Genomic DNA, 27,260 nt, shown 5'->3' on the forward strand with positions numbered 1-27,260 from the left:
TTGAGCCCTACCTCCTCTCCATCTTACTCCTGCCCCTACATTCCTTTCTGGAAAATATCCCAGTTCTTATTTATGCCCATGCAAAGTCCACACAGCAGGGATGTGAGGCCCTGGAGCCTGTGGCATGACCATGCCGATGATCCCCACTGGGACACCCGAGCGCATGTGCACCCCTGATTGGGCAACTCCTGGCCTGCTTGCCTGAGCTCCTGAGGCTTTATGGTTCCTACCCTCAGTGATATTCTGGTGACTATGTGGCTGCTGCACTGTAATAGAGCCAGGCCACTGTCACCTATGGTCCTGGGAACAGATGACCCTTAGCATTTCATCAACAAAACTCCCTGGACTGCTGCTGTCACTTGATCATCTCAAAAGCATACTCCGCATGGCCTATGTAAATAGCAGGAACTTAGAAGAAGATTATTTGGCAGTGTAAACAGAGGACAAGGTGACAGGAGGAACATTTTTGTTTAGATAGTATGAGGCAGAGAGACGAAATGAAGAAAGCTGTCCAGAAACAAATGTCTCCCATAAGGAGACAACTGTGGACTGTCCTCTCCCATAGGACAGCCCTCTGCATGTTCAAGGCTTCCCCAGCCCCGGGACAGAGGAGGAGCTGGGCAGGACGAAAAAAAGCTTCTGAATGTGCTTAATGCCACTGACCTGTACATTTAAAAATGGTCTCACGGTAAATTTTAGGTTATGTATATTTTACCACAATAAAACAAAATGGTGCCTTCACTTTGGAAAACAGTCTGGCAGTTCCTCAAATGATTAAACACAGAGTTACCATGCGACCCAGCAATTGCATTTTCAGGGGGACACCCAAGAGAAATGAAAACGTATGTCCACATCAAAGTTTGTATACCAGTGTTCATAGAAGAATTATTGATAATAACACAAAAGTAAAACAGCCCAACTGTTCATCAACTGATATGGATAAACAAATACGGTGTATTCGTACAATGGAATATTATTTGGTCATAAAGGAATGAAACACTGATTTATGCTACAACATGGATGCACCTCAGAAACATCATGCTGAGTGAAAGAAGCCAATCACAAAACACTGTGTGTTATATAGATCTATTTAATGAAATGTCTAGAACATAGGCACATCTATAGTGACAGAAAGTTTACTGTTTGCCTAGAGCTGGAAAGGGGTCGAAGGGAAATAGGAAGTGACTACCAACAGGGATGGGATTTCTTTCTCGGGTGATTAAAATGTTCTGAAATTAGATAGTGCCAATGGTTGCATAGCTTGACGAATATACAAAACCCCACTAAATTATACACACACATTAAAAGGGTGAAGTTTATGGTATGTGAATTATATCTCACTATAAAAAATAAGATTAAACAACTGTTAAAAAAAAAAAACACACAGAAGTATTCTGGGGAAAAGCTTGGCCATCACTCTAGGCTCCCAGCTGGCAATTCCTCTTCTCTCTGGGATGGGAACTCAGCAGGTCAAGGGTCAACAAAGCTGAATCCATCCTCCCCACCCCACATCAAGTATCACAGGCTCAGGATGCCTCCAGCAAAGAGAGGGATGTAAGGGAGGGTGATGGGAGAGAGAGGACCTTGGGGTGGAGGAGAAGGGGACCTCAGGGTGTGAGGAAGGAGAAGGGGGCTTCAGGCTTCCTGGCCTAGTGCCTACTGCTCCTCCTCCCCACACACCCTGGCCTTTGGGCCTCTGATCACTTTCCTCATCTCAGGGACCACCTAGTTGTGAGAGAAGCCCCCATGGGAGAAGGCAGGAAGGTCAAGGGCACAGTCAGCAGCCTTGGCGAGGCAAGCTAGGGGGTTGACCTCACAGGACCCGGCATCTTCATCCTCCCGGAAGTAGATGGAGTCAGCAGAGTCAGAGGAGGGGTCCTGGTCAAAGAAGTTGTAGGGTCGGAGGAAGAAGCCCACACCATTCCCCACAGTCACCGTGTTGGGAATATCCTCTGCATGTGGGATGTGCAGGAAACCGGCTGTCACCCAGGCCACCAAGTCCTAGCAGGGGAGAAGGAAGAGAATCATGATGCCTGGCTTTGCTAAGGGTACGCCTGCTTCCCGCGGTAGCCTTGTATATAAGGATTCAGCTCACTGACCCACAAAAAAATGTGAAATCACAAAGCTTCATTTCTTCAAGGAATCTGCCCTGCAAGTAAAGTGGCTCATCCATGCTCCCTCTGCCTCCTGCTGACTGACCTGCCCTGAAACAGTCTCATTGTTGATGAAGTCAGTGAAGTCCACAGTGGGTGTCCAAGGGTCATTCAAATTGTAGATGCTGGTGCTGCTGGGCTCCTCCTCCTTCCGTTGGGTCACAGCCAGCTGGTACCTACAGGAGATGTGGGTTAGAACCACAGGTCATCAACCTGTCCTACTGTCTGAAGTTACACTGAAGAGGGAACACAAAGGAAAAATGAGCACATTTTCCCCATTCTCCCTGTCTCTCATAGAGTTCCCACATTTGTTCAATATCCTATATCTCAAACTTTAACTGGCTCATTGTTTAGACTTCAGGTCCAAATGTCGCTCATGCATCTATCCAGATCAGAGCTCGAGCCCCAGATGCAAATGCAGGGACATGGCCTGTTTCCCACTTTAGGTCAATTTCTCTATATCAAATGCCTGGATTTTAGGCAATACTCCCTCTGATCTGCGTTCTTCTTGTACTCTTTGTTTTCCCCTCCAATCTTTATTGTAAACATTTTAAACCCGCAAAAACGTTGAAAGAATAGTATAGTGAACACCCATATACTCACAACCCAGATTCTACCTTTAACATTTTATTATATTTGATTTCACATGTATCTCTCCATTCGTCTATGCAGCCAGTAGGCTTCATTTTATTTTTTATTTTATTTATTTATTTATTTTTTTTAGGTGAGGCAACCTTTGATTGACTTCACAGATTGCAAGGACCTTGTCAGCTTACAATCCCTTGTTTTTTATTTTATTTTTTACGACTACAACACCTGGTCTTCCTAGGTGGTCTCCCATCCAAGTACTAAACAGGCACAACCCTACTTAGCTTCCAAGCTCAGACAAGATCGAGCTTGTTCAGGGTGGCATGGCCATCGACAGTAGGCTTCGTTTTAAATGGCTAAAGATTGTGGCCACAGAACTCTGAGTGTGTGTGTATGAGCGTGTGTGATGAGTGAGTGTGTGCATACATACCCATGGGAGGTTGAGGAATCTGGGTTCCCAGCAACATGGGGCCTTTCTTACAGTCCATCTCCCCCAGCTGACACTCTGCCACTCACCTCCCCCAGCTGAAGGCTCTCTCCATAGAGCTGTTCTGGGGTAGTGGCTCTCCGGCAAAGCTGAGCGTCTGGATGCGGTAGCCCCGAGGGTGACCCCATTTGTTGCTGTGGTTGCTGGCCAGGTACAGATAGCGAGGGTGGGTGCCTCCCAGGGGGAAGGCAGCCTCTTCCTCCGTCTCTAGCAGCTTCCGGGTCACCTGCAGCCTCTGCATCTGGTGCTCAGGGCTCCAAGGTACCGCCATGGGGACAAAGGCCATGTCATCAGCCCAGACCCAGTTTTTCAGTCCTGCCGGGTTGAGGAGAGGTTGGTGAGGGGAAGGGTGGGACAGAGGGCTGGTCATGCAGCTGCTATGTCCCCACCTGGTTTCAGAGTGGGGCCAAAGAGTAGCCCAGAACTCAATGTGCGTCCTACTTATCCTCCCCTCCCCAAGATATCCCTCATCCAGATATTTGGAGAAGGTTTTTGTCTCTGATGTTAACCTCTGATAACAGTCCCAGATGCCTTGTGACTGGTCCTCCCCTCAGCTCCCTCTGAGGGGCTGCAAGGGAAGGTGGTTCACCTGAGGTTGGAGCAGTCTTGCAGGCGATGTGCAGAGTCAGGGTCTTTCTGACCCGAGGAAGGGGTCTGTGCTTCGTATCTGAAGCCCCATATATCACCAGGTCAGCCTTATCATGAAACTAACAACATAGCATGTATGTAGCTCGTATTTATTGAACCTGAAGGTGCTCGGCAGCATGCAATCTGCTTTAGTGTTGATGATTTACTTGTATAACAATTCGATGAAGAAGGAACTACAATCGTACCCATTTTACAGATGGGACAACTGCGGCTTAGAGAATTTAAATAACATGCCCTGGTTTGTAATCAAGGGTACACGGTTAGTTTTGTGACAGTGCTTAGGGACCCAGGTCTTAAATTGGCTCTACACTGTGTACATATCAGCACATGGAGGAAACCAACAAAGCGTGGCCCCACCACACATTGATAGCAGACATGTAGGCCAGACCTTGGGCCCAATGCTGCTGGAGCTTGGAGGTATTTCCCATAGTTTGGGGTTTGGCAAGGAATTAAGAGCAGATCCGAAGGCAATCAGTTCACCTGAATTTTTGGAGGTGTTGAATAATTTGTTAGAGTCTAACTAGGTCTCATATTAGAAGTCAGCTTTAATGATCTGAGACCCAAGAGCAGTAAACCAAAACATGCTGGAAGCTCCCTCGATGCCTCCCAAGACCAGAAGAGAACAGAGACTGATTAAGCAAACCCTCAGTTTCTTTTTGTGGATTCACTGCCCCTAGTTCACATCCCAGGGCTTCCACACGTAGGTAACAATTAAAGGCCAAGAGTTTTTTCTGGTACATCCACACAAGCAGGATCATGTGGATAATATGGCAATAGCTAATCCTTCTCACTGTGTGTCTGGTACCATTCCAGGTGCTCTTTAAGAGTCTTCATTGCTTAGATGCAGAGATAGAAAGAGATGCATATGTCAGTTAGAATACACATGTATGTATTTTAGCTAAGTCCAATGAGAGACCCTAAAAGCAATGAGAGCCCAGTCATAATGAGCACACCTAGACCCAGATCTTGGTTTCTAAATACTATTCTCCAATAATAGGAATCAGAGCTCCTTGGAGAAGTGGTAGATTGATTTCAGGGCTGGAATAGGGAAAAAAACAAGTTGAAATTTCTTGTGGTGCCAGAAAATAAAGAAATGCTCCAAAAAGGACAGAGTCATGTCAAAAGGACACAGGAATCAAAATGAAAGATCTTCCAATGGCCAAGAATGGAACAATTTGAGATACGATTAAATGATAGTATTGGGAGGAATAACTCTTTCTCATGGAGAATTCCAATTAATAAATGTATAAAGAATAAGGAAGATAATATACATGACCAGTGGGGGATACCATAGTAATAATTGTTGTAAAAAAAAAAAAATCCACCAATATATTAAAATTAGTGGGCAAAAGTCTGAGAAGAAAAGCAATAGGGCATCTGTGTAACATCAAAGTAATTTCCTCAAGATATTTATTTATTGCAGATGGAAAAATATTAACTTTTCCAATGGAGAAAGCCAGAAGACATCACCTTAACCAAGTGCTTGAGGTCGATGTCACTTATAATAAGACGTATCAGCATCATGTACCCCTTGATATGATGCATCGAGAATGACATAACGACATAACATCATTTTTGTGGTTGAGAGCAGAAATGTTGTTTCTTTTGTGAAATTGTGTTAGTGCAGTGCTGGGCACAAATATGCATTCACTAAATATTTGTCGCTTGCATTAATGGTATGTTATTATGACAGAAGTGGCAAAATAAATATATGTTACCACCCAAATTTATATTAAAAAAATCTAAATATGTGTATCAGTTTATCATATTTACAGATAGTATACAATGTAATAAATTATAATTGCAGATTATTTAATAATACGGAAGACTGTTTTTAAGTGTGAAAGAATAACTGATCCGCTAAGAGTGAAAATCTCTGAGGAATCTGATGACTTTCACATTTACTTCGTATACTTTTACATTTTTAATGTTTCAATGACAATTTTTAAACTTGGCATGAAGACTTCGGCCCCGTCTTCTGGAATCCTTTCCCCCTCCAGGATGTCTTACCTCCTACATCCAGATCCACCTTGTAGTGGGCACTGTGGGTGTGGATGGTGCCCAGCGTGTGCTCCCCAACCTGGTTCCCGTACTTTCGGGCAGCACCAAAGAGGAATGCTGAGCTGATGTAGCCCGTGGTATGGAATTTGACTTCTATGGCCCCGTTGGGGTGGAAGACCATATCCCACACATAGTCATAGTTGAGCATGGTGGACACAGATCTGACGACCAGCACTGTCTCTGCAAGGCCCCCGAAATAGTGGGAGTGAATATCTGAGTGGTGTCGCCTCAGGGGGAGGCCCTGGTTCTGTTCAAACACACAAAAGGCATCGTGTATTGTTTTGGGGGCTTGTGACTCCAGAAGGAAGTGCCAGTCCACGTAGGTGGCCAGATAGGGGCAGTCCACCCCATGGGTCAGGGGCGAAGAGAAGTGGCCCAAGCCAAAGCCACCATCTGTGTATCGGCTTCGCAGAGCAGAAGGAGAATTGCCGCCATAGACAGTCAAGGCCTCCTGGACGCTGACTTCATAGGCCACTCTCTCCCCTTGGAAGCGGATGTCAAAGATCCTCGGGCCACTGAAAGCTCCGAGGCCAAAGGAGAAAGTCCACAGTGAGGAGGCCACTTGACTCCCCTGGACACTGAAGCGGGAGCCCTGGGGATGAAACTGAAGAGGGGGAGCTGGACCCGGGGGCACCCGGGACTTCAGGGACCAGGACCCACCTGTGCCATTGTCTGGGATCAGCACCACATTCACCAGGCCGGCCTCAAACTGGTCCTCTAGCTGGGCCAAACTCTCATAGTAGCGGCCTTGGAAGAACACCTTCTGGATGGTCCACTGGGCAGGGTCCAGAGCCTTGTGGTCTACCAGCAGCTCCAACCCCACGGGGTGCAGGTAAAACCCAGCCCCTGAGATGTTGTAATAGAGGCCGAACCAGGTGGCCCGGTCTCCTGATTGCAAACCCCGGGGGGCTGTGTTCATCGTCACGAAGTTCCTTCCTCCGCGTTTGTAGAAGCAGCAGTGGTGGAGGAGACCAGCCACCTGGGGCAGTTCTCTGTTGAAGATCATCTGGTCTATGTCCAGGTACTCTCGGATCAGCACGGGGCGTCGGTGATAGGGCAGGGGGCCCCCGTGACGCTCCACGGTCACATCCCGAATGTAGGACGGGTGGGGCAGCGGTCCCACCACCAGCTCACTCACGTTGGGCTGGGGTTGTCTGCCAAAGAAGACGATGGCCAGTGCCTCCCGGGCAGGCGGGGGGCGCCCCCTGTCCAGGTGGGCCAGGGCTGCGGCCTTGGGGGGCAGCTGCAGCTCCACCGAGAAGACACAGTTGTCCGAGGGCAGGGCCTGGGCTGCATCCACCAGGCCTGGCCCCAGCTGCTGTGTCAGAAAGCTCATCACAGCCGTCAGCTCCTCTCGGCTCAGGTCTGCAAACAGCTGGCTCTGACCAGGGTGTGTCCAGGGCTGGGCACTGGGAGGCATGGAGAGGCAGCGGGGAGGCCGGCCTGGTTTACATTTCCTCTCAACTTCTTTCTCATTCCCAGCTCCACCTTCACCCAAGCCTATCACCAGAACAGTACATAGGGACAGAATAATGAAGATAGCCATAGCTAAAGCTTCTGGGCTGTCCCCAGGCTCTTGAATTGGAATGCAGAAGGGGAGATAGAAAGATAAACAGACAGCACCTGGGTGCAGGATTCCTCTTTCAGTCTCTGGAGGTTCCTGGTCTCTGGGTGGTACTGCTGGGCAAGAGGCATCATGGGTACATTGAAAATAAGGGCAGAGGGTTGGGAGCTAGAGCTGGAGGGGTCCAGGGGTCAGGCCAGGCTTGGGAGGTGGGGCTGAGGCAGGAACCTGGACTTTAAGTGGCCCACGTAATCCTCTGTTTTCCTGTTCCAAATCAAACACTCAGGGTCAGGGCTGGGGAATGAAGTAGGGGAGGGTTTGGTTTTGGAGATTACACAGCTGGAGGGAGGCAAGAGGAAGAAGTGACAGGGGCGGAAAGGGACTGTCCTTGGGCTCTTCCTCCTCCCTCTAGATGGAACCTCTCTCTTCCCTGTAAGTGAAACTCACCTGCCCATATCTCTCCACCCAGATTTCCTCCTTCTTTCCTCTAGTTTGTGGTACACTCCAGGCTCTGTTACTCAGCACTCTCTCCTATTCCTCTTATCATAACCCTACCAGCAGCCCCAGGGATGCTTAGGAGTAATGCCGAGAACACAAAGCACCTGGGAGGAGCTGGGGCTGAAGGGCTGAGCCAGGCAGGTTACACTGTGGAGGCCCTGAGCACCCTAAATCATTGGAGCATGCAGGGTGTGAGGCCAGTCAGGAGTTGGAGAGGGTGCAGAGGCTGCAGAGGCTGCAGAGTGTAACAGAGACCCCCTCCCACCACCACCTTGAGCAGGACTGATGGGCCAGGTTAGAGGTCAGAGGACCTGGAAAACTGTCTATGGAATTAACCCAACAGCCTGCAACCCTCAACTACAAAAAACATTCCTCCAAAATTTTGCAGAGGCAGAGAGCAAAGCCGTCTCCATTCTCTGCCAGGTGATAGGAGGAGGCCACCGTGATCTGGGCAGCCAGGCCCTGAGAGGAGCTAGGAGACACTGAGGGTTCCAGAGAGGGGACGTGATTTTCTCGTGAGCCTGGGGAAGAATCCTTTCTCAGCTGGACATTTCCAAGAAGACTTCCCCAGAAACAGACGTTAAACTGACCTTGCAAACGGAATGCATTCTCCCGCTAAAGAATGAGGAGGACATTCCAGCTGAAGGTGCAAAGATACAGAAACTCGAGGCAGCCTCAGCATGGGCAGGGAATGGCTAAAAGGTGAGCGTATTTGGTGTGAGGTAAGGATGGGAAGGAGGGCGGTCAGGAGACTTAAAGTCAGGAAGTCTTGTGCGGTTTGTGTTTTAAGCAAAGCAGTAATTCGAAGAAGACAGTGAGACATCTCAGAACCTGGGGAAATTAAACCAGGTTAACTAATCCAAGAAAAGTCAATTATCTATAAATATTCATGCGACCAGCTCTATTTGGATATGGACACTGGACAGGTTTTCCTCTCCCTTGTTTTATAAAGCTGTGGAAGGAGTAATGGGGCTCATTTCAAGGTGGTGAGAAAGGCAAGGTCCCCCTTTCTCCAGAATGGAATTAAAACAAAATAATCCCCCTCTCCAGGGAGGTCAGCCCTCCCTGCCCTCAAGGACAACGGAAACTGGTTTTGCTTTTTCTGATCTGGTTTTCATGCTCTGCAGAAGCTCTTCATAGGAAACAGTATTTTGAACATTTTTAATTAAAAAAAAAAAAGTTTTTAAAACAGCTTGTGAACAAGCAAGAGAGAGTAGGGTTTTTACACTAGAAGAAAGTGGGTGTGGGTCAACCCCTCCTCCCATCCACGCCTTGGCAAGTCTGGCCTCAGGGAAGCAGAAATGAGTATGAGAGCAGTGGCTGCTGCAACTGAAGACTAGCTGAACATCCCCCAAAGGCCCAGACTAGAGTCTTACTTAACCCTAAAGATGAGCACCCCCCAACACACACACACAAGCATGCCTGTAATTGAATTTCCTGCCAATCATGTGAGTGAAGACACAGAGCTGGTTATCTCTTACAGAAAAATAAAGAAACACATTTAATACCTATCCCCGAGTACTGGGAAGTAAAATTCAGACCCAATATTCCCATTGACTGAGCAGTAAGATGGAAAAGAGGGAAGGGAGAGCTTGCAGTCAGGACAAACAATAGAATTACTATAACTAAGGCAGGAAGGGGTCATTGAAAATGGGCTTGTGACCTTGAGAATAAGGGGGAGCAGAATCTAACGTCAAGGTCTACGCCCAGCCACAAGGCAACTGTGAGTCTGGGCCTTTGGTAAGTTACAGTCTTAGCCCCCGACTAAGGATGCACCATTATAACAGCAAATATTTTTTGTCCTGAGCAGTGTTACCTAGCAGAGGTCAAGAATATTCACTGTGGTGGGGTATCACCAGGCTCTGACATGGGGAGGTGGGTAATGATCTGGGTAGGAGAATTGGTATATAAAAAGGTGTCACCCTGACCACCTTCCCTAAGTGTCTTGTTGTCACATTGTTTCCTCTGATACTGTTTCATCCTAGCTTCACAATCATCAATTTAATTTAATACCCTAAAAACTTGTTGAAAAAGTGTCCCTTCTGGAGAATTACTCAGGAGATAGGACCACATATCCTGCTCCTCCCTACTAGGTCCTATTTTGCTTTGAATAAACTTGGCCTCAGCCTCTGGGAATGTGATAAAGATGAGTTTAGCCTGAGTCCACCCCTGGCCCTCAGGCTGAGGACTGGGAGGAGAATCTGGTACTTCAGCAGAGCTGTTGCTCCAGAGGCTCTGTGCAGTCAGCTCCACTGCCATGGACACCAGGTCACAGTCTGCTCTGATCTTCATTCTAGGGAGATGACTCTGGCTAGATATGGGGCAGATTAGAGGTGAGAAGACAAGGCAGGAATCAAAGAGCCAGGATGAGGCCAGTGACCTGGAGAACAGAGAGGAATGGACGATTCTGAGAAATGTCTAAGAGTAGAGTTGATGGGACTTGGTGCCCAATCGGGTGTGGGTGGGTAGAGAGGGCACCAACTGGGTGACACCATTGGGTGACTGGGTGGGTGGTAGAGCCTTTCACCAGCAGGACATACACAGAACAGGAAATTTAAGGGGGAAACTAACAATTTTTAGTTTGAGGTGCTCATGGGAAGCTCCAACATAGAGACCTAGAAAAATGGCAGTTGGCTCTGTGCAGGAGAGATGTTCTAGGCTAGAAATAAGGATTTGAGAGAAACAATTTTTAGCCATTAAAGTATGAGAGGCTGAGGTCACCTAGGGAGGACCTCTAGAGAGAGAAGAGAGGAGGGTCAAAGACAGAGTCCCAGAAAATGCCAAGGTTTGGGGCCAGGTGGGCAGGTGGGCAGAGCAGGGATAACGAAGCTAGCATAACAGACTGAGAAGCAGCAATTATGGATGAGGAGGAGTCCAAACATGGGGAAGTCGAGACAGGAGAGTTTCCAGAAGGGAGCAGTCAGCATTGTCAAATGCCACTGAGAGATCCAGAGTAGACAGCTGGTAAGTTCCATTGATTTTCACTTAGAAGTCACTAGTGACCTTTGTCAGAGCAGTGGCTGTAGTTCAAGGGTCATCGGAGCAAGGGCAGCGGGTTGAGGGTGGACTTGGGGAGGGCAGGAAGCAGACCCAGGATGGGTGGGAACTCTCTATGGAGGAGGGCTGAGAGAAGAACCCTTGTCCCCCTCCCCCTTCACCCCATGTAGGGGAGATGAAGGGTCCCAGAGAAGTTTAGCAAGATGAGAATCTAGAGGAAGAGCCAGTCAAGAGGGAGAGATTATAAATACAGGGAGAGGAGTGGATGACTAAAAGAGAATCTTTCAGGAGGAGCCAAAAAGGGTAGGGTCCCTTAAATAGGTAAAGAGGCTGTAGAATTAATGAGCCTATTCTCACGCCAAACCCAGTCAAGGCAGCTGCAGGAGGGCCCCAGACACCTATGTTTTTCCTTTGAGTTTTTTTTTCAAACCCACTATGCACTGTATAACTATTAGAAGAATAATCTAAGCAATTATCACGTAATCACACTGACTATAAAAGTGACCAGTTGTTGAGTGGGATTTACTTTAATCAGCAACTCCAGGAAGTTGTGGGCAGCACGAAGGCCAAAGAGGACCTCCCTGGGCCAGATTTCCCATAGTCCTCCACCAGGCCTCACCGTGTGTTCAGACCACCATCATTTCTTACCTCTGACCCACCTTCTTGTAACTAGGCCTTCCATCAACTCTATTCTTTGTTTATGGGCCAGAATGTCCTAAAATCTGACTCGTTCATTCTCACTTAAAATCCTTCCACGGCTCCCCATTTTTCTAGGGTAACCATGGTTTGCAAAGACCTGCTTCCTCTGTCCCCTTCTTGTTCCTCCAGGCTTTCCTCACAGCCCAACCGCCCATCAATGAACTTGAGTACTTGGATGGTGCCACCTCGTCACCTCCTGGCCTTTGAACATGCTATTCTCTCTGTTCGGAACATTCTTTCCACTCTTCTTTCTCCCTCAGCCAACTTCTACTCCTCTGCCAGGATCAGTTTAGACATCGGATCCCTCAGGAAGCCTTCCCCAACTCCAAAGTCTGGGTGAGGGGCCCTTGCTGTGTCTACTTCCCACGTTCCTTCTAACAGTTCTCATCTGTAATTGCTGCTTTTACTTGCCTCTGTCACCCCTGAGGGCAGAAATTGTATCTCTTATTCACTAATATAGCCTAGTGCCTTGCCTGGCACTTGGAAGGCATTCCATTAATCTTTGTTGAATGCATGGAGGAATTCTTCTAGCTCGAGCCCTTCCCAGGGGCTTCAGGAGGACAGCAGAGGCAGGCAAGCACATCTCGTGCTCCTCATGGGAGGTTCCAGTGTCTACATTCCTGGGGAAGTCCCAGTGATGGCCTCTGACCTAAGCCCCAGGTGTCCCTTTATCCAGCTCCTCTTAGGGCAATGGACCCAAGGGCTAAAGTTCTCAGTCCTGGGGACAGTAGTTCCTTCAGAACCTGACATCATCAGTCACCACCTACTCTTATCACTTGATTACAAGTCTGAGGTCAAAACTCTAGCCAGTCTCAGTAGTCTAAACAAGAGATTGTATTGAGGCTCCTGGGTACTTCTGTGGGGACAAAGGCCATGTCCTCAGACCAGATCCATTTCTCCAGTCCTGCCAAGGAGGAGGGTGGGGTAGGGGGAGGGCTGGTCATGTAGCTCTCCTGACCCTAGCTGGGCTGAAATTCTTGCAATCTATACGTCCACTGAGGCCTGGGCAGGTGATGTCATCTCTATGGTAAGATGAAGAGAGACACAACCACAGTAACATTTACACACACACACACACACACACACACACACACACACACACTTTACTCCCATACAAACATTCATATTCTTTGTGTGGAGATGGGTTTCAGGGTAATGAGCTTGAAGTTAGTAAGATGGGGTAGGGATGGGGTGGACACTAGCATTCCTTTATTCCTTTCCCCCATCACTGCCCATTGGCAACTGACCATAAGAAAGAGCCATAGGAGGTGGATAAAAAAGGATATGCATTTAAAGGAGAAGGTAAGTTATTCAGATCAGAGAAAGGGGAAGTATAAAGTCAGTGTCAGAGCCTCATCAGGCCAGGACATCTCTTTTTCTCTTCCATCTCGGTCTTCAGTCTCCCTTGTCCTCAATCTCTTTGTGTCCTCTGTCACCGTTGCTTTCACCCCAGGCTGTGAATTAATCCAGCCATCACTGGCCCTCTACTCCTTACTGAATAAAGTCTTTCTCTCTTTTTTTTTTTGGAAACTAGTTTCTCTCCATCTCATTGACTCCTCTCCATCCACTGTTCCATTGACCCAAAACTGAACCTGAGCTTGGGGCAGGATAGAGGGTGGCAGAAGTTGATGCTTGAGCTCCCTGGATAGATCTCCCTCTGGTCATAAACTGAGCAGCATCCAAAATCTGTTTCCTCACTTCCCCTCTTGTCCAGGCCTGAGTTTCCAGAAGGCAGAAGTCATCCCTCCCTGTTGCTTCTCATTGACCCCTCTTCTAAGAGAGACAGAGAGCAAAAGTGAGCGAAAGAACAGGAGAGATTGACTGAGGTTTAATGTTTTCTTCACAGGTATTCGAGCAAGAGAAGCAAAGGAGTTATCAGAGGCCATGCCCATTTCTCTAGTGTCAAAAACTTGAGAAAATTGAGTCCCTGGATCTATCCCTTAAGTCATTTTACCCTCCCCTACACACAACCTATCTTAAAGGACATGTCATTAAAAAAAGAAAAAGTCAAGTCCTGTTTGATTCCATTTATTATTTAATTTGAATAGGTAACATAGTCACATGGTTCAAAATTCAAAATATACAAAAAGGTATAGAGTGCTAAGTCCCCTCCCTCCCCTGTCCCCAACCTCCTGGTTCCCTCCCCAGAGGCAACCAGTGTTACCCGTTTCTTCTGAATATGCATATATAAGTAAATATGTATTTATATTCTTCTCCTCCCTTCTAAAACACAAATGAGAAGTGCACTAGACACACTTCTATACCTTGCCTTTTTCTGGAAGATTATTCCCTATTAGTGTACAAAGAGATATATTTATAGCTGCATATTATTGCACTGTAAGGCTGTATCAGAATTTATTTAACCAATCCTCTAGGGAAGGACATTTCAGGTCTTTCCAAACTCTTGCTATTTGTGCATCCACCTCCAATCCAGACCTCTGGAGGGATGGCTTGATGGGAGGCTCCTCCCCCAGGAAGCCCTGGCTCACTTGCATGCCCGTATGAGATTGGACGGCCCCTGGCCCAGTCCTTGCTGGAGTTCCTGTGTCTTTCTGCTGCTCACTCTTGGTGCCTACTCAGCCTCCCGTGTTAGCTGCTGTAGAGTACAGAGGTCATTGGTCACACACAGTTCTGGTTGCTGTGTCCGTGACCATCTTCTGCTGAGAATGTGAGGCAGGGGTGTACAAATAAATGGACAGAGAAAACACATCCTCCCCAGGACTGGGGTGGGGGAAACTCCTCCTCCTCATATGTGACAGACACAGGAAAACAGACAGGGATTGTCCTCTCAAACTAGATGTCCCTTGCATTTTGAGACTTTCACAGGCCTAGGGCCAGGAGAGGAGACTTAAGTTGAGAAATGAGGGCTAGCGGAGCAGCAGGGCAGAGGAACATCTGCTCAAGGCTGGGAGGGAAATCCCAGGATATAAGGATGGGTAGGAACAGGAGGAGGAGGCAGTAGGCAAGAGGAAGAGAGAAAGAAGGAGGAAGTCTTGGATACGAGGGAATACAGGCCAAGAAGCCCCCGCCAGCTCACCCGTGGATACATAGGCCAGGCATGAACACTGCCTTGGGGCTTCTAGGAAACTATCCCCATTGCAGAGATCCAAGGGAGGGACTAGACAGGCCAGGAGGAACCTGGAGAAGGCCTAAAAAGATTTGGGGAAGCCAGAAATAAAAATAAAAGGGGAAGTCTTCTGTGTAAAAGCTTGGCCATCGTTCCAAGCTCTCAGCAGGCCATTCCTCTCCTCTCTGGGATGGGAACCCAGGTCTGGTGGCAGTAAAGATGAGTCTCCCCTGTGTCCCCAGCATACAGGTTCAGGATGTTCCCAGTAGAGAGGGGGACGAAAGGGAATGTGATGGGAAGAGGTGATTTTGGGGGAGGGAGAAGAGGGGACCTCAAGGGTGTGAGGAAGGAGAAGAGAGCACCAGGCTGCCCAACCCAGGGCCTACTGCTCCCCATCCCCATACATGCTGGCCCTGGGGCCCCTGATCACTTTCCTCATCTCAGGGACCACCTAGTTGTGAGAGAAGCCCCCATGGGAGAAGGCAGGAAGGTCAAGGGCACAGTCAGCAGCCTTGGCGAGGCAAGCTAGGGGGTTGACCTCACAGGACCCGGCATCCTCATCCTCCCGGAAGTAGATGGAGTCAGCAGAGTCAGAGGAGGGGTCCTGGTCAAAGAAGTTGTAGGGTTGGAGGAAGAAGCCCACACCATTCCCCACAGTCACCGTATTGGGAATATCCTCCGCATGTGGGATGTGCAGGAAACCGGCTGTCACCCAGGCCACCAAGTCCTAGCAGGGGAGAAGGAAGAGAATCATGATGCCTGGCTTTGCTAAGGACACGCCTGCCTCTCGCAGTAGCCTTGTATGTAAGGATTTGCTATGCTAGCACATCTTCCCTCAAAAGGATCTTAAATCTTTAAATGTTTTTAAAGCATAATCAATTGCATCTCTGTTCCAGCCTGTGCTGGACATTTCCCTGACATTTCCCATCACATCTCCATCGGCCTCCTCATCTCACAGGAATGACAATCCCAAAGGCTACTTTGGCTCCTCCCTGCCTAACTCCCTGAGAGTTCCAAACTATAACTGAGGGAAGGGAGATAGAGGAGGGAAGATCTGGGTTCAGGAAGCAGAAAAGGCCAATGTTCAGAAATTAATCCTTTAGTGGTCATGCCGGGAATTGGCTTTAGATACAAGAGACATGGTCTTTCCTGGTGACCTCCAGCCCTCATTGAGTCCCAGGGCCTGAAAAGGATTCCGTCCACAAAGCTGAGACTTAGAGGGCTGTGGGGTCTCAAGGATAGGCCAGGACCTCAGTCGGTTTCTGAAAATGAACTCCCAGCTTGGGAAGATTCCTTCAAGAGGTAATGATCAGATCCATGAAAGTAGAGAAGGCAGGAGTCAGCCCCACCCCTGAGGAGACCAGACAGTTTTCAGGGATCCCCAGGAAAAGGTGGAGGCTCATTGTTGTGCCCCCTCGCCCCATCCCCCAGCCCTCCCATAGTCAGCTGACCTCTCCAGCAATGCTCTCATTGTTGATGAAGTTAGTGAAGTCCACCGTGGGGGCCCAGGGGTCATTCTGATTGAAGATACTGGTGCTGCTGGGCTCCTCCTCCTTCTGCTGAGTCACGGCCAGCTGGTACCTAGGGAAGCACTGGTCAGGTCTCTGTGGTCTTAACCCCTTCCTGTTGCCTTATGACAGAAAGGAGCTGAGCTCGCAATCCTCGCCTTTCCCATCTCATTCACCCAGTGACTCCAGTGCCACTCTAGCGTGTCATCCAACACCTTTCTAGGTCCTCCTGTTTAACCCGCTGCCACCTCGCAGCACCGCCCCTCCCCCATACAAAAGAGAAAAGAGTTCTCAGCCCCGAGTCCTCCACCAGGAGGGTGTGCCCACTGCGTGTGCCTTTTGATAACTAGGAAATCCTCTGGAGCTTTTATCTCACTTCGCATACAGTTCGAACTGAGTTGCCAGTTGCCCACTCCAGTGCTCCCTTCTCAACTTTCACCTCCCTCAGCCTCTTCCTCACCCTGCCACTCACCTCCCCCAGCTGACGGCTCTCTCCATAGAGCTGTTCTGGGGTAGTGGCTCCCCTCCAAAGCTGAGCATCTGGATGCGGTAGCCCCGAGGGTGACCCCACTTGTTGCTGTGGTTGCTGGCCAGGTACAGATAGCGAGGAGAGGTGCTCCCCAGGGGGAAGGCAGCCTCTTCCTCTGTCTCCAGCAGCTTCCGGGTCACCTGTAGCCTCTGCATCTGGTGCTCAGGGCTCCAAGGTACCGCCATGGGGACAAAGGCCATGTCCTCAGCCCAGACCCAGTTTTCCAGTCCTGCCGGGTTGAGTGGAGGTTGGTGAAGGGAGAGGTGGGAGGGAGGGCTTGTCATGCAGCTGTCCTGTCCCCACTGAGCTTTAGAGTGGGGGCTCAAAAGGAAGCCCAGAACTCAGTGTGCGTCCTACTTCTCTTCCCGTTCCCCAAGATATTTCCAATCTTTCAGCCAAAGCTGTTGATCTGTAAAATATTTCATTAAGGATTTTATTCATTCACTTATACTCATTAGTGTGAGGCCCATGCTTGGCCCTGGGGACACACAGATGAACGAACATCATCCTTACCCTTCTGCTCTCACGGGGGATGCAGAAGGCTAAGCCTTGACCGGCCTGCAATGTGAGAGAAGCACATTCAAGAATCAAGGTTATAGGAATAGAGGTGCAGGCAGGAAAAGGGGGGTAACCTCCTGGGTAACTTCACCCTGGCCTTAGAGGATGTTACCAGCAGAGATGACATAGTAGGGCATTCTAGGCAGGGGGCAAAACATGGGCAAAAGCAAAGAAGCCTGATCATAACGTGTGGTGTGTGTGAGTCCAGGGACAGGGTGGGTTTCATTGTGCCTAAAGCAGCACACAGAAGAATCTGAAAGGTAGGATGGAGCTGCATTCTGGAGGGAAGGGCCTTGTAGGTCTTCCGCAGATGGGATCTTATAGGTGATGGGGAAAGGAAGAAGGGGAGGGCTGGCGTGGGTTTGTAGGTTCCCCTGGGTAGAGTAGACCGTGGATCTGAGAGGAAGAGTGAAAACAACAGAGAGAGAGAGAGAGAGAGAGCGTGCGAGCGCGCACGCTGGCACCAACATGGGGATGGCAGAGAGGCCCAGAGAGATGTTTGAGATATTTCACAGGCAGAACAGAAAAGAAATCTGGTGATCAGCTCAATGTGGGGAAGGAAAGTGAAAAGACAGATTGCAAGACACCCTGTTTCCTTGGCTGTCTTCGTGACCACCAGGAACTGTCTGGAGTGCTCCACAGTATCCATTCTTCCCTCACACTTAAGTGTAAGGTCCCCAGAGACAGACAGAAAATCAGGGAGGGGCAGGGTCCATCTCCCAAGGAAATGTCCAACCTAGGGTGTTCCATGACTGGCCTGCATGTACTAGGGACTTGGCAGAATGCAAACAGATCCTCCAAAACACCAGTGCCACAGGCCAGATGCAGAGAAATGAACTGAAAAACAAAACTGCCTCCCTGAAATGGGGCCCATATAAGTGCAATGGAGGGAAGAAGGCAAAGGGGACCCTGTCAACCCAGAAGATGCTGCCATCTCTCTGAGCTTTGCCATTTACCTAGATTTTCTGATGAGGTTACGTGGAGGGAGGGTGGCAGCTGTGCACCCAGCCAATGAGCTAAATAAAATTCAGAATCCATTTCTCTCCCATTCAGCAAGAGAAGAAGCGTGACACTCTGAAACTGCATACTTGTTCTCAAATCTTTCTTTCCTGCATAACCGCCATAAACCCAAAATAGCTACAGACAACTCTTCAGCCCCGTCTTCTGGAATTCTTTCCCCCTTCAGGATGTCTTACCTCCTACATCCAGATCCACCTTGAAGTGGGCACTGTGGGTGTGGATGGTGCCCAGCGTGTGCTCCCCAACCTGGTTCCCGTACTTTCGGGCAGCACCAAAGAGGAATGCTGAGCTGATGTAGCCCGTGGTATGGAATTTGACTTCTATGGCCCCGTTGGGGTGGAAGACCATATCCCACACATAGTCATAGTTGAGCATGGTGGACACAGATCTGACGACCAGCACTGTCTCCGCAAGGCCCCCGAAATAGTGGGAGTGAATATCTGAGTGGTGTCGCCTCAGGGGGAGGCCCTGGTTCTGTTCAAACACACAAAAGGCATCGTGTATTGTTTTGGGGGCTTGTGACTCCAGAAGGAAGTGCCAGTCCACGTAGGTGGCCAGGTAGGGACAGTCCACCCCGCGGATCAGGGGTGAGGAGTACTTGCCCATGCCAAAGCTGCCACCGATGTAGCGGGTCAGCATAGCTGCGGGAGAATTTCCTCCATAGACGGCCAAGGCTTCTTGGAGGCTGATCTCGTAAGCTAGCCGTGCTCCCTGGAAGCGGATGTCAAAGATCCTTGGGCCACTGAAAGCTCCGAGGCCAAAGGAGAAAGTCCACAGTGAGGAGGCCACTTGACTCCCCTGGACACTGAAGCGGGAGCCCTGGGGATGAAACTGAAGAGGGGGAGCTGGACCCGGGGGCACCCGGGACTTCAGGGACCAGGACCCACCTGTGCCATTGTCTGGGATCAGCACCACATTCACCAGGCCGGCCTCAAACTGGTCCTCTAGCTGGGCCAGAGTCTCATAGTAGCGGCCTTGGAAGAACACCTTCTGGATGGTCCACTGGGCAGGGTCCAGAGCCTTGTGGTCTACCAGCAGCTCCAACCCCACGGGGTGCAGGTAAAACCCAGCCCCTGAGATGTTGTAATAGAGGCCGAACCAGGTGGCCCGGTCCCCTGATTGCAAACCCCGGGGGGCTGTGTTCATCGTCACGAAGTTCCTTCCTCCGCGTTTGTAGAAGCAGCAGTGGTGGAGGAGACCAGCCACCTGGGGCAGCTCTCTGTTGAAGATCATCTGGTCTATGTCCAGGTACTCTCGGATCAGCACGGGGCGTCGGTGATAGGGCAGGGGGCCCCCGTGGCGCTCCACGGTCACATCCCGAATGTAGGACGGGTGGGGCAGCGGTCCCACCACCAGCTCACTCACGTTGGGCTGGGGTTGTCTGCCAAAGAAGACGATGGCCAGTGCCTCCCGGACAGGCGGGGGGCGCCCCCTGTCCAGGTGGGCCAGGGCTGCGGCCTTGGGGGGCAGCTGCAGCTCCACCGAGAAGACACAGTTGTCCGAGGGCAGGGCCTGGGCTGCATCCACCAGGCCTGGCCCCAGCTGCTGTGTCAGAAAGCTCATCACAGCCATCAGCTCCTCTCGGCTCAGGTCTGCAAACAGCTGGCTCTGACCAGGGTGTGTCCAGAGCTGGGCACTGGAAGGCATGGAGGGGCAGTGGGGAGGCATGCTGGGTTCACCCCCATCTCTTCCCCGGCCAGCTAGCAAGACACACACCAAAGCAAAGATGGTGATGACAGCCAGAGCAAGGAGCACCAGGGTGGTCTTCTGGTTCATTGTTCCATAAACAGAGGAACAGAGGATTGAACCAGAGTAGAGATGTGTATTCTCAGGCCAGCAGAAGAGGGTCTCTCTTGGCTCCTATATTGGGGGATCCTGGACTCTGGTTTAGGTTCCCTGTATTCAGAGGCACAAGAGACTGAGGGTGGGAAGAACTGGGAAGGCTGAGGGATGGGGGGCCGGGCCAGCCAGGGCTAGGGGGCGGGCCTGAAGCAGGGCAGCAGCGATTTCCACAGACCTTAAATGGCTTTGTCTTCCAGGCTCCAAATCAGACTCTGCTCTCTGGGTCAGGGTTGGAACTCGGGAGAGCTGGGTAGGAGAAGGGGAGGGATTTCAAAATAATGCAGCGGACCAGCCTGAGCCAGGAAATACACCACTACCAGGGAGCAAGGTCTGTGGCCCCTCACCCCCCTCAGCTCTGCTTCTTCCCCAGCCTCTATCTTCCCAAGGCCAGATGTTCTCTTTCCTGTAACTTGGAACTATTGTTCTCCTTCCAAGGAAAGCCCCACCTCTAGCCCTTCAGCTTCCCAAGCAGCATTCCTTGGCCAGGTCTGTCCCCGTTGTCCTCTTCTCCTCCATTGCTAATTTCCTTGGCCAAAATCCTTAATATTTTCTGGGGGAATTCTAGATACTTCCAGTCACATAGAAGAAAATCAAGTAAAAACTTTGTCATATTTTTTATTATAAATTGCATATTACATCTATTTTTACAAAATTCTATCTATTCTTCCATTTCAATGCACCTGGATAAAGAAATGTCTGGCATAACGTTCACCAAATGTGAACACTTGCTGTTTCTGAGTCGTAGGATTTGTGGTGTTTTTGCTGGAATATTTTAATAATATCATTTGTATAAAATCATCATTTAGAAAAAAGAAACTGAAAATATGAATTAACCGAAAGGATATATGGGGGTTTAGTGTGGGAACAGGCTGTTTCCTGAGAAACATTAAGAGGATTGAAGTCAGGGAAGTAGGAAGTAAGAACAGAAAAGTATGGCTATCTTAGCACATGCCCACCCCCTCTCTGTATCCCACCACACTCCGGGGTTAAAAGCCTTGGTAATAGAAAGGGGGCAAGTCCGGGATACAGGTCGCCAGGTCGGGGATGCAGGCCACAGGGTTGACACTGCAGAGCCCAGCATCCTGGCCCTTCTCAAAGTAGACGCTGCCTGGGGAGAAGATGGAGGGGTCCTCATCAAAGAAGTTATAGGGTCGGAGCAAGAAGCCAACTCTGTTCCCCAGAGTCACTGTGTTGGGGACATCCTCAGCATGGGGAATGTGCAGGAAGCTGGCTGTAACCCAAGCCACCAGGTCCTGCAGGAAAAGGGAGGAGCTAGAGGACTTTGGAGGCAAGACTCAAAGAACCACCCCTCAGCCACAATCCCCAGCCTCCAGCCTTAGCCCCCTTCTACCTCCTCCCAGTCCCAGGCCCACATAATGGGTTCAGTGATCCATGTGAGAAGCTATAGGGTAGTCAGTGTCCCAAGGATAATCTCACCCTAGGAGGAATGACTCATGTTGGTCATGAGAGAACTCATTGGCCCCTGAATCTGAGAACTGGAAATGTACAATTCCCTCCAACCTACTGCCAGAGGTTGGGCAGCCAAGATACCAGACACAGAGGAGGCTCTCTCCTCTGCCCCTGGGCTACCAACCTCTCCTAAGAGAGTCTCATTATTGATGAAGTCAGCAAAGGCAAGAGTAGGCGTCCAGATGTCATTCTGGTAATAGATGCTGCTGCTCTGTGACTCTTCCTCCTTCCTCCGGGTCACTGCGAGCTGGTATCTGACCAGGAATGAATGTCGTGAGAAGGTGGGGTCAGGAAATGTCAAAGGCCTTTACTGTCCCAGAAGTCCTTTAGATCAGATTCTGTGTGAGACCATCTCCCATCCCACATCTACTTGGATCTGAGAGGAGATATAGGGGTGAATGGTAAGCCAAGCACAGTGAGTTGGGGTCTCCAAGAGCTAGGATCGGGAAGGGGACCAGTCCTTCCCTACCACCCACTGCCCAGGGTTCTCCTCACCTCCCCCAGCTGAGGGCCCTCTCCATGTCGCTTTCCAAGGGCATGTGTATGCCAAGGGGGCTGTGAATCTGGATTCGGTACCCACGCTGGTGACCCCAGGCATTAGTCTGGTTGCTAGCCAGGTAAAGGTAGCGAGGAAGGGGGCTTCCCAAGGAAAAAGCTGTCAGGTCCTCCCTTCCCAGGACCTGCCGAGTCAGCTGTGGACGGTGCAGCTGGTGTTCTGGACTCCAAGGGGCTGCCACAGGTTTAAACACCACGTCTTCAGCTACCACCCAGTTTTTCAGCCCTGCCAGGGTGATGGGAGGGAAAGGAGTTCCACGCCAGGTGAGCCAGGCTCCTCACCTACCTCACAACATCCACGACACTGCCCTAACAAAGGGCAGCAGAGTTCATTAGAGAACACTCCATGCTGGGAGCCAGGAGGTCGAGATTTGGGTGCCAGCCCATCTTCTTCAACTTTGCCTTGTCCAATATGGTCACTGCCCACCAGTTTTAAATTAAAAATTCAGTTGCTCACTAGCCACAATTCAAGTGCTCAATAGCCACACGTGGCTAGTGGCTTACGTATTGGACAATGCAGATATAGAACATTTCCATCACTGCAGCAGTTCTGTTAGCCCTGGTCTACCCAATAGACCTTGGACCAATTATTGGCTTCTGATTCTTATTTTCCAAATCTCTACACTGAGCATTGTAAAAGCTGTTCTATGGCTGAGCTCTGTAAATGGAAAAGCACATGCAGATGGCTAGTAATATTCCCGTAACTATGAAAGGGATATTTGTCTTGGAGAAGCTGGCTGGAAAAACCCAATCCCCTTCCATGGTGCCCTGCATACCCTTCCCACTTCTGAGAATTTGCTTTCTTTTTCAGCAAGGTGGGGACAACTTTCAGAAGTGAGTAGATTCATGTCTTTAAATTGTCTGGAGACTCCCTGGAACTCTACTGCATTCGTAACCTGCACTCATCACCCCACTAGGCACTTGATCAGATACTTTGTTTTTGCAGTTTCAGACTGTCAGTTATGTTAAATGTGACCTATCTGAAGGCACCTGGCACACGGAAGCCAGTGCCTCTGCTGGTTATCCTGTGCACAGGGGCCCGACATAACCTCTGGGCCACAGTACTGGCCTGTGCTGCACACACTAGAGATCCAATAAATGTTACTTGATTTTACTCCCCAAGACAAAGCTCTTTAATACCAAAAATGCTAAAGAGAAATTTCGAATTGTAAAATAGTCATATTCTAAATATGTCAAAGAATCGTTAATGTCATTTTGATCATGCTATTTTCTTAGTTCTTCCTGCCCTCTGCCCCCACACACCACACACACACACACACACATCATATCTTTATACTCAAGAGAAAAGAAAAATGTTTCACAAAAAAGTAGGCTGTTATACTTGAGCAGTCACTTCCTGTCCCATCTCCCTCCCCAACCTCTTTAATTTCTCTAACTTTAAAATGGGAGAGGGTCTGGTGGATCTCTAATTTTCTTCCTGGTTCTAATCATCTGTGATTTGATAAGTGGGTTATTTTCCATCCTCAACAAAAACATGTTATGAGCAGCAAGTCCTCTTTTTGCCCTGAGACCTACTTGAGAACTCCCTTTCTACACTTGCAGCAAGCCTACTGCATGCCTGCCAAGTCACTGCAGAGCCCATTGTGATGACATGTGCTGGCAGGAATGGGATGGCCCCCCAGGAGGATGGGGCTGCGCTCCCATATCCCATTGTCTGAAATCCTATGGAGCAACTCCCAGCTAGAACCTACCTTTCTCATGCCCCTGGACCACCTCTACTCAGAAAACCTCTTAAGACAGACTGCTTCCTACCCTCTGTTCAGGTCTCTGCTTTCTCCACCTCCACTGACTCTCAGAATTAGTTAGGGAGAACTTGGATAACCCCAACTCCAGCCCTGCCCCACCTCAGGGCAAATTCGCCATCCACAGTGTCACTCCAGGCTAAGGCAACCAGGTACAGCCATTGCATTTAAACTAATTTCACAATTGTAGCAAGTCAGAGGGGCCGGGTAATCAGGACCTGGCAGAGAAGCCTCTCTGCCTTTTGCCAGATACCCAGTAAACCCAGTATTTCAGGCTGACTGCAGTTGAATACACTCAAATCAGTCCCCACTCCGTTGCCACAATGAACTGTGGTGCTGGAATGCCAGCCCCTCTCTTGCCTCGGCTTGATTTGGGGGTCTGTCTTTCCTCTGCTCCACCCCAGCTCTCGATCCTCAACCCGAGCACTCACCTGCCACATCCAGGTCCAGCTTGAAGTGGAAAGCATGCGTGTGAACTGCCCCCAGCACTTGCTCCCCAACACGGTTCCCAAAGAGGAGGCTTTCCTCTCTCCCACTCAGGAAAGCTGTGTTGACAAAGCCCGTGGCATGGACCCGCCCTTCAAGCGCCCCATTTGGGTGCAATACAAAATCCCAAATGTAGTCATAGTTGCCTATGGATGACACAGACCTGACTACAAGGGCTGAGCCGGCCAAACCACCATAGAAATGACTTTGAAGGTGATTGTGGTGCCTTCGAAGAGGTAGTCCCTGGGCCTCCTCAAATACACACACAGCCCCTGGGAGCAACTGGACTGTCCCTTTGTCCACTAATATGTGGATGTCCACCATTGTGGATTGATAGGGGCAGTCCACTCCCCGCACCAAGCCCCGGCTGTGACGGCCAAGTCCATAGCTGCTATCCAAGTAACGGGTCATCATTGTCTTGGGTGAATCAGCACCATAGATAGATACGCATTCCTGGACACCGACTTCATAGGCCACTCGCTCGCCCTTGAACCGAACATCAAAAATCCTCATGCCACTGAACACCCCATGGCCAAAGGTGAATGTCCAGAGGGAGGACACCACAAGGCTCCCTTGTACACTGTATCGGGAACCCTGGGGTGAGAACTGCAGAGGGGGAAGAGGACCCGGGGAGCTCCGGGACCGCAGGGATGAAGCCCCATTCGGCAGGGGCAGGGGAACTCTAACCACTTCCAGCCGGCCAGCCTTAAACTCCCATTCCAACTGTCCCAAGTCTGTATAGTAGCGCCCAAGGTAGAAGACCCGTTGGACAGCCCATTGGGCAGGGTCCAGGGCCCTGTGGTCCAGTAGTAGCTCCAGCCCCACTGGGTGAAGGAAAATCCCAACACCTGAGATGTTATGGTGGAGGGCTATCCAGGTAGTCCGGTCCCCTGAGCGCAAGCCACTCGGGGTAGCCTGCAGAGGTGCCAAAGTGGAACCATTGTAGTTGAAGACTGAAGCGAGGAAGACTGGTGCCTTGGGTAGTTCCACCTCTTTCAAATGTTTCCACATTTGGGCAAACTCAGTTCCCAACATGGGGCGTCGGTGATAGGGCAGGGGGCCCCCGTGACGCTCCACGGTCACATCCCGAATGTAGGACGGGTGGGGCAGCGGTCCCACCACCAGCTCACTCACGTTGGGCTGGGGTTGTCTGCCAAAGAAGACGATGGCCAGTGCCTCCCGGGCAGGCGGGGGGCGCCCCCTGTCCAGGTGGGCCAGGGCTGCGGCCTTGGGGGGCAGCTGCAGCTCCACCGAGAAGACACAGTTGTCCGAGGGCAGGGCCTGGGCTGCATCCACCAGGCCTGGCCCCAGCTGCTGCGTCAGAAAGCTCATCACAGCCGTCAGCTCCTCTCGGCTCAGGTCTGCAAACAGCTGGCTCTGACCAGGGTGTGTCCAGGGCTGGGTACTGTGGGATATGGAGGGGCAGCGGGGAGGCTGGCTAGAGCCCCCTTGGCTGCTCAGCAAGACATAGGTCAGGGCAAAGATGGTAATGAGGGACAGTGCCAGGAACACGAAGACTACCTTGGGATTCATGGTGAACGCCGAGAGCTGAAATGAGAGTCCTACCAGCTGCTCTTTCCAGTTACTGACATCAAATAAGGGCTTATATTCAGTAGGATGGATAGGAATGGAGAAAACTCCACCCCGTGGGTTGAACAGGAAATTTCTGACCTTGATTTGTATAATTCTGTTCCAATTTTCTGTCCTGTGGTTTGGCCCAAGGTACTACCTCCACGTGCAGCGTATCTCCCCTGCCCCTGAACTACTAGCAGCAGTCAGTACTCACTACTGATTTCCATCATTAAGACTAGATTAGAGGGCATCTGGATTAACGCTAAACCCTACCTTCCATCCAAAATGAGTCTGAGAAAGAATGCAAATCTCAGATGCCCAACCAAGGCCTGTGTGCTGCATGCAGGCACTAGAACTGTCCATTTTCCTACTTCCTGGCAGGCACTACCCACCAATATTTCCAGGATCCATTGCCCAGTTCAGCAGTAAGCACTGTGTTCTGCTAGCTGCCTGTGGCCAAGCCCTCGATCTGTAGTCTCAGACCTCTTCTATCTAGTCAGTGAGGAAGGAGGAGCGGTGAGTGCCTGGGCTTAGCAGTCAGGTTGGTGCACCAATTCCAGGTTTTTAAGCTGTGTGACCTCAGGGAAGGTACCTTATCATGAGTCTCAGTGTCTTCACCTATACAGGAATATATCTACCCTACAGAATCATGAAGATTAAATGTGATCATGCACATAAAGTGCTCAGCAAAGCCTGACACAGGGTAGGCATTAAAAAATTGTTAGCTACTGGTACTGATCTCTGAAAACAGAACAGAGCAGATGTTCCTCCATCGTCCAAGACCTTAAATCTCTTTTTGCAGAGACAATGAGAGGATCGTTGGATATCAGAAGGCTACTTTACAAGGTGGACGTTGAGGAAACTTTATTTCAGAGGGAGTAGTGTCCTAGACAGCCCTCCAAGTCTTTTGAAAACCAAAACCAGGTGTCTCCTGGCATCTCCTCAAGAAACTTAAGACATTATTCAGAGGGGAGACTTAGTATAAGGTAAAGAATATGACAGGGTAGGGTGTGCCTCACACCAGGTGATTCCCCAAGTGGAACTAGAGCAGCCTCTCCTGGCAGTTCATGGGTATCACAGGGGAAGGAAGGAACTAGGGATCTTGTTGAGTGAGGGTCAGGACAGAAAGCAGCTTAGGTTAGGAAACAGCTAACTTTCACGTAATTCAGACTGAACATAAATGAAGGACCCGCCC

General features: G+C 49.9%; 3 protein-coding genes, 1 long non-coding RNA gene and 1 pseudogene across 7 annotated transcripts; 1 reads left to right on the forward strand and 4 right to left on the reverse strand.

Annotated features, from left to right (window-relative positions):
* Positions 1–925: 925 nt before the first annotated feature.
* On the reverse strand, positions 926–7,698 carry LOC120611065 (membrane primary amine oxidase-like). 2 transcript variants are annotated; one of them, XM_039873394.1, is made up of 4 exons: positions 5,887–7,696; positions 3,258–3,543; positions 2,200–2,329; positions 926–2,001 (listed from the first exon to the last, which is right to left on the reverse strand). In XM_039873394.1, exons 1-4 carry the CDS (start codon positions 7,481–7,483, stop codon positions 1,726–1,728), a joined length of 2,289 nt encoding a protein of 762 aa, XP_039729328.1. In that variant the 5' UTR covers positions 7,484–7,696; the 3' UTR covers positions 926–1,725. The 2 variants fall into 2 exon arrangements, with proteins under 2 accessions (XP_039729328.1, XP_039729329.1); XM_039873395.1 differs by having other exon boundaries at positions 1,872–2,001; positions 2,100–2,329; positions 5,887–7,698.
* On the reverse strand, positions 2,958–3,076 carry LOC120611325 (uncharacterized; annotated as a pseudogene).
* On the forward strand, positions 6,628–13,727 carry LOC120611073 (uncharacterized). Its single transcript, XR_005655071.1, has 4 exons — positions 6,628–6,769; positions 6,888–6,958; positions 8,388–8,701; positions 13,542–13,727. It is a non-coding gene; the product is annotated as an uncharacterized LOC120611073 (long non-coding RNA).
* Positions 13,728–13,764: 37 nt separating this feature from the next.
* Positions 13,765–20,766, reverse strand: AOC3 (amine oxidase copper containing 3). Of its 2 annotated transcripts, XM_039873392.1 has the most exons (6): positions 20,666–20,766; positions 20,395–20,465; positions 18,554–20,273; positions 16,743–17,028; positions 16,214–16,343; positions 13,785–15,489 (listed from the first exon to the last, which is right to left on the reverse strand). In XM_039873392.1, exons 3-6 carry the CDS (start codon positions 20,151–20,153, stop codon positions 15,214–15,216), a joined length of 2,292 nt encoding a protein of 763 aa, XP_039729326.1. In that variant the 5' UTR covers positions 20,154–20,273; positions 20,395–20,465; positions 20,666–20,766; the 3' UTR covers positions 13,785–15,213. The 2 variants fall into 2 exon arrangements, with proteins under 2 accessions (XP_039729327.1, XP_039729326.1); XM_039873393.1 differs by lacking the exons at positions 20,395–20,465; positions 20,666–20,766 and having other exon boundaries at positions 13,765–15,489; positions 18,554–18,851; positions 18,980–19,110.
* Positions 20,767–20,814: 48 nt separating this feature from the next.
* On the reverse strand, positions 20,815–26,919 carry AOC2 (amine oxidase copper containing 2). 2 transcript variants are annotated; one of them, XM_039873396.1, is made up of 4 exons: positions 24,439–26,919; positions 22,185–22,470; positions 21,814–21,943; positions 20,815–21,472 (listed from the first exon to the last, which is right to left on the reverse strand). In XM_039873396.1, exons 1-4 carry the CDS (start codon positions 26,024–26,026, stop codon positions 21,206–21,208), a joined length of 2,271 nt encoding a protein of 756 aa, XP_039729330.1. In that variant the 5' UTR covers positions 26,027–26,919; the 3' UTR covers positions 20,815–21,205. The 2 variants fall into 2 exon arrangements, with proteins under 2 accessions (XP_039729330.1, XP_039729331.1); XM_039873397.1 differs by lacking the exon at positions 20,815–21,472 and having other exon boundaries at positions 21,809–22,065.
* Positions 26,920–27,260: the final 341 nt, after the last annotated feature.

This window comes from Pteropus medius, unplaced genomic scaffold (genome assembly GCF_902729225.1).
Source record: "Pteropus medius unplaced genomic scaffold, Ma_sr-lr_union100, whole genome shotgun sequence".
Taxonomy (NCBI): domain Eukaryota; kingdom Metazoa; phylum Chordata; class Mammalia; order Chiroptera; family Pteropodidae; genus Pteropus; species Pteropus medius.

Coding starts and splice junctions, on each gene's coding strand:
- LOC120611065 (XM_039873394.1), bottom strand. CDS start 7,483: ATGGCTATCTTCATTATTCTGTCCCTATGTACTGTTCTGGTGATAGGC. Junction 3,544..5,886: donor GGTGGATCTGGATGTAGGAG/GTAAGACATCCT, acceptor TCAACCCGGCAG/GACTGAAAAACTGGGTCTGG. Junction 2,002..2,199: donor ATGAGACTGTTTCAGGGCAG/GTCAGTCAGCAG, acceptor CTCCCCTGCTAG/GACTTGGTGGCCTGGGTGAC.
- AOC3 (XM_039873392.1), bottom strand. CDS start 20,153: ATGAACCAGAAGACCACCCTGGTGCTCCTTGCTCTGGCTGTCATCACC. Junction 17,029..18,553: donor GGTGGATCTGGATGTAGGAG/GTAAGACATCCT, acceptor TCAACCCGGCAG/GACTGGAAAACTGGGTCTGG. Junction 16,344..16,742: donor AGAGCCGTCAGCTGGGGGAG/GTGAGTGGCAGG, acceptor GTGCTTCCCTAG/GTACCAGCTGGCCGTGACTC.
- AOC2 (XM_039873396.1), bottom strand. CDS start 26,026: ATGAATCCCAAGGTAGTCTTCGTGTTCCTGGCACTGTCCCTCATTACC. Junction 21,944..22,184: donor AGGGCCCTCAGCTGGGGGAG/GTGAGGAGAACC, acceptor ATTCCTGGTCAG/ATACCAGCTCGCAGTGACCC. Junction 21,473..21,813: donor ATGAGACTCTCTTAGGAGAG/GTTGGTAGCCCA, acceptor CTTTTCCTGCAG/GACCTGGTGGCTTGGGTTAC.